The 2,355-nt window shown below is 34.4% G+C and overlaps 1 protein-coding gene across 1 annotated transcript; it reads left to right on the top strand.

The window, feature by feature from the left end:
• Positions 1–325: 325 nt before the first annotated feature.
• Tsp_08365 (putative leucine Rich protein) lies at positions 326–2,184 on the top strand (the record flags this gene model as incomplete). Its single annotated transcript, XM_003375323.1, has 4 exons — positions 326–595; positions 1,687–1,802; positions 1,876–1,945; positions 2,023–2,184. Coding segments are annotated over 4 exons (618 nt in total), but the record flags the coding sequence as incomplete, so codon positions are not given.
• Between the last annotated feature and the right edge of the window lie 171 nt (positions 2,185–2,355).

The following is a 2,355-nucleotide window of genomic DNA, read 5'->3' as shown; positions in this document are numbered from 1 at the left end:
AAGCTGACCAATTTGGAAGCTCTGGAAGCTAGGGAAAATCTTTTGCGTTCCTTGCCGGCGTCGATTGAGCAGTTGAAAAATTTGAAACGACTCGACATTGGCAGCAACGAATTTGAAACTTTGGTAAAATAAAGCGGCTATTATTAAATGTTTTTATCTGCTTGTACACAAAAGTTTTTTTTCTTTTTTTAAAGCCATTGGAAATTGGTCAGTTGGAAAATTTGCAAGAATTGTACGTTGACTGCAATGATTTGGAATGTTTGCCCAAAGTACATTCGTTGATTCACTGTTGCTCATTTATTTATTTGTTTGTATGTTTATGTAGGAAATTACTTTTTTGAAAAAGCTCCAATCGTTGGATGTATCAGAGAATAAAATTTTGTCATTTCCGGACGATCTGGGCGAATTGGTCAGTTTGTCCGATTTGACCGCTTCACAAAATTGTGTTGAAGTATTGCCCCATTCGATCGGTCGTTTGAAAAAGTTGACCATTTTGAAAATTGACAAAAATCGCCTAGTAGCCCTGACGCCGGCTATTGGCAGTTGTACATCGCTGTGCGAACTTGTGTTGACGGAAAATTTGCTCACCGTAAGTGTTCTTCTGTTCTTTTTCAATCAACTCCGCAACTTATTTTGCTCTTGAAACGGATTAATAATTTTTATTTTAATTTATTTATCGATTGCTCAATATATATTAACTTTGGGCGGTTTTTAAGTTTTCCGCTTTTGCAATTGAATCACTTATCACCAATTTGTTTGCAACAATCACCATCATAGTTCGCCTTTTTCCAATAATATACTGCTTGCTGTCTGTTTTCGGCTATTTCCAATCGACCGTGTTGAGTTGATTTGAAAAAAAAGAAACAAATTGTTCATCTTTAATCATTTTCTTTTAATACTGATTATTTTCAGATTTGCAATATTTGCGTTATTAATCATTAATGTTAATAGTTAATTAGCATAGTTGTTGACGTGGCATTCCGTTTTTATGCCATTCTGCTGAACAGGTTTCTTTTTCAAATGCTTGTCATATACAAGATCGTTTGCCGTAAAGGTCATCTTACAGTATCAACAAAGTATAATTAGGCCTACAGTTTGTCGAACAGTAATACCGTTCTATTGTGATACATTTTACAGTATGCAATGGGATGGTTTTTATTCAAAACTGGGAATTGATTAATTACATTAAATTCAAAATATTACATTGTTTTGGTTCATTTAATATGTATATATTTCTATTTTTAATTTTTTTGAGTATATTTAACATGTTTTCAAAATGACGAATGTGCGCAACCGTGCTTACGATGATTTTGAAACTGGTAATTTATATGTTCAGCAGTTGTATAATAATTTGACAAACTTTACACTTGAAATGACAACTAAGTACAAAATTCAATAAGATATTCAATTTTTATTTGCTGAAAAATTGCTATTAAATAATAATTTCTGTTGGTGGAAAATATTCTTCTTCTACTTTTGTGTATGAATATTTTTCTTTGGTTAATTTCAGGAATTGCCCAGTTCTTTGGGAAATTTGAAAAAATTGACCGTATTCAATGTAGACCGAAATCGTCTGTCTGAACTACCCAGTACTGTACGTTTGAATTTTGTTTTTATTTTTCGATCAATTATTCTACGTACTATTGATCGATTTGAATAGTATATTTGAATAGTCTGCTTTTTCAGATTGGAAGTTGTTCAAACTTGACTGTTCTTTCATTAAGAAACAATTTATTGTCCATATTGCCTTTCGAAATAGGCAAATTGCAACAACTGCGTGTACTTGACGTATCTGGAAATCGGTACGTGAATTAATTTTTTACTCATTTCTTTTTGTTCTATTAATAATTTATGTGAAATGTTGTTTTTGTTTAGATTGCGTTCTTTGCCGTATACATTGAACGCGTTGAGCAATTTGCAAGCAATCTGGCTCTCGGATAATCAAGTATGTATACAGAAATGAAGTTTGAATTATTATTTCAATTATGCAATGATAATTGTTGTTGTTTCGCTTAGTCACAGCCGTTGTTGAAGTTGCAAGCAGATCAAGATTCTCGCACTGGTGTGAAAGTGTTGACTTGTTATCTGTTGCCGCAGAGGGATGCGAATTTGGCTGGTAAATTAGATGGAGTAAATTTGCGTTTTCAGTTCGACTTTACAGTTGTATTTATTAGGGGATACTAAAGGTGAGACTGTTGTGGAAAATGGTTTCGTCGGCGGTCCCAAGGTCCACTTCCCGGACGTGGATGGCGACAGTGTTGACGAGGATGACGAAGCGATTGGCAAATTTGAACGCCACGACACCCCTCATCCCAAACATCCGACCAAAGCCAAAGGTCGACAAATCGACGGGCA

The sequence above is a fragment of the Trichinella spiralis genome (assembly GCF_000181795.1).
Source record: "Trichinella spiralis strain ISS 195 chromosome Unknown Scfld5, whole genome shotgun sequence".
Classification (NCBI taxonomy): Eukaryota; Metazoa; Nematoda; class Enoplea; order Trichinellida; family Trichinellidae; genus Trichinella; species Trichinella spiralis.
The sequence above is the reverse complement of the archived record's forward strand: the minus strand, read 5'-3'. Positions and strand labels throughout refer to the sequence as shown.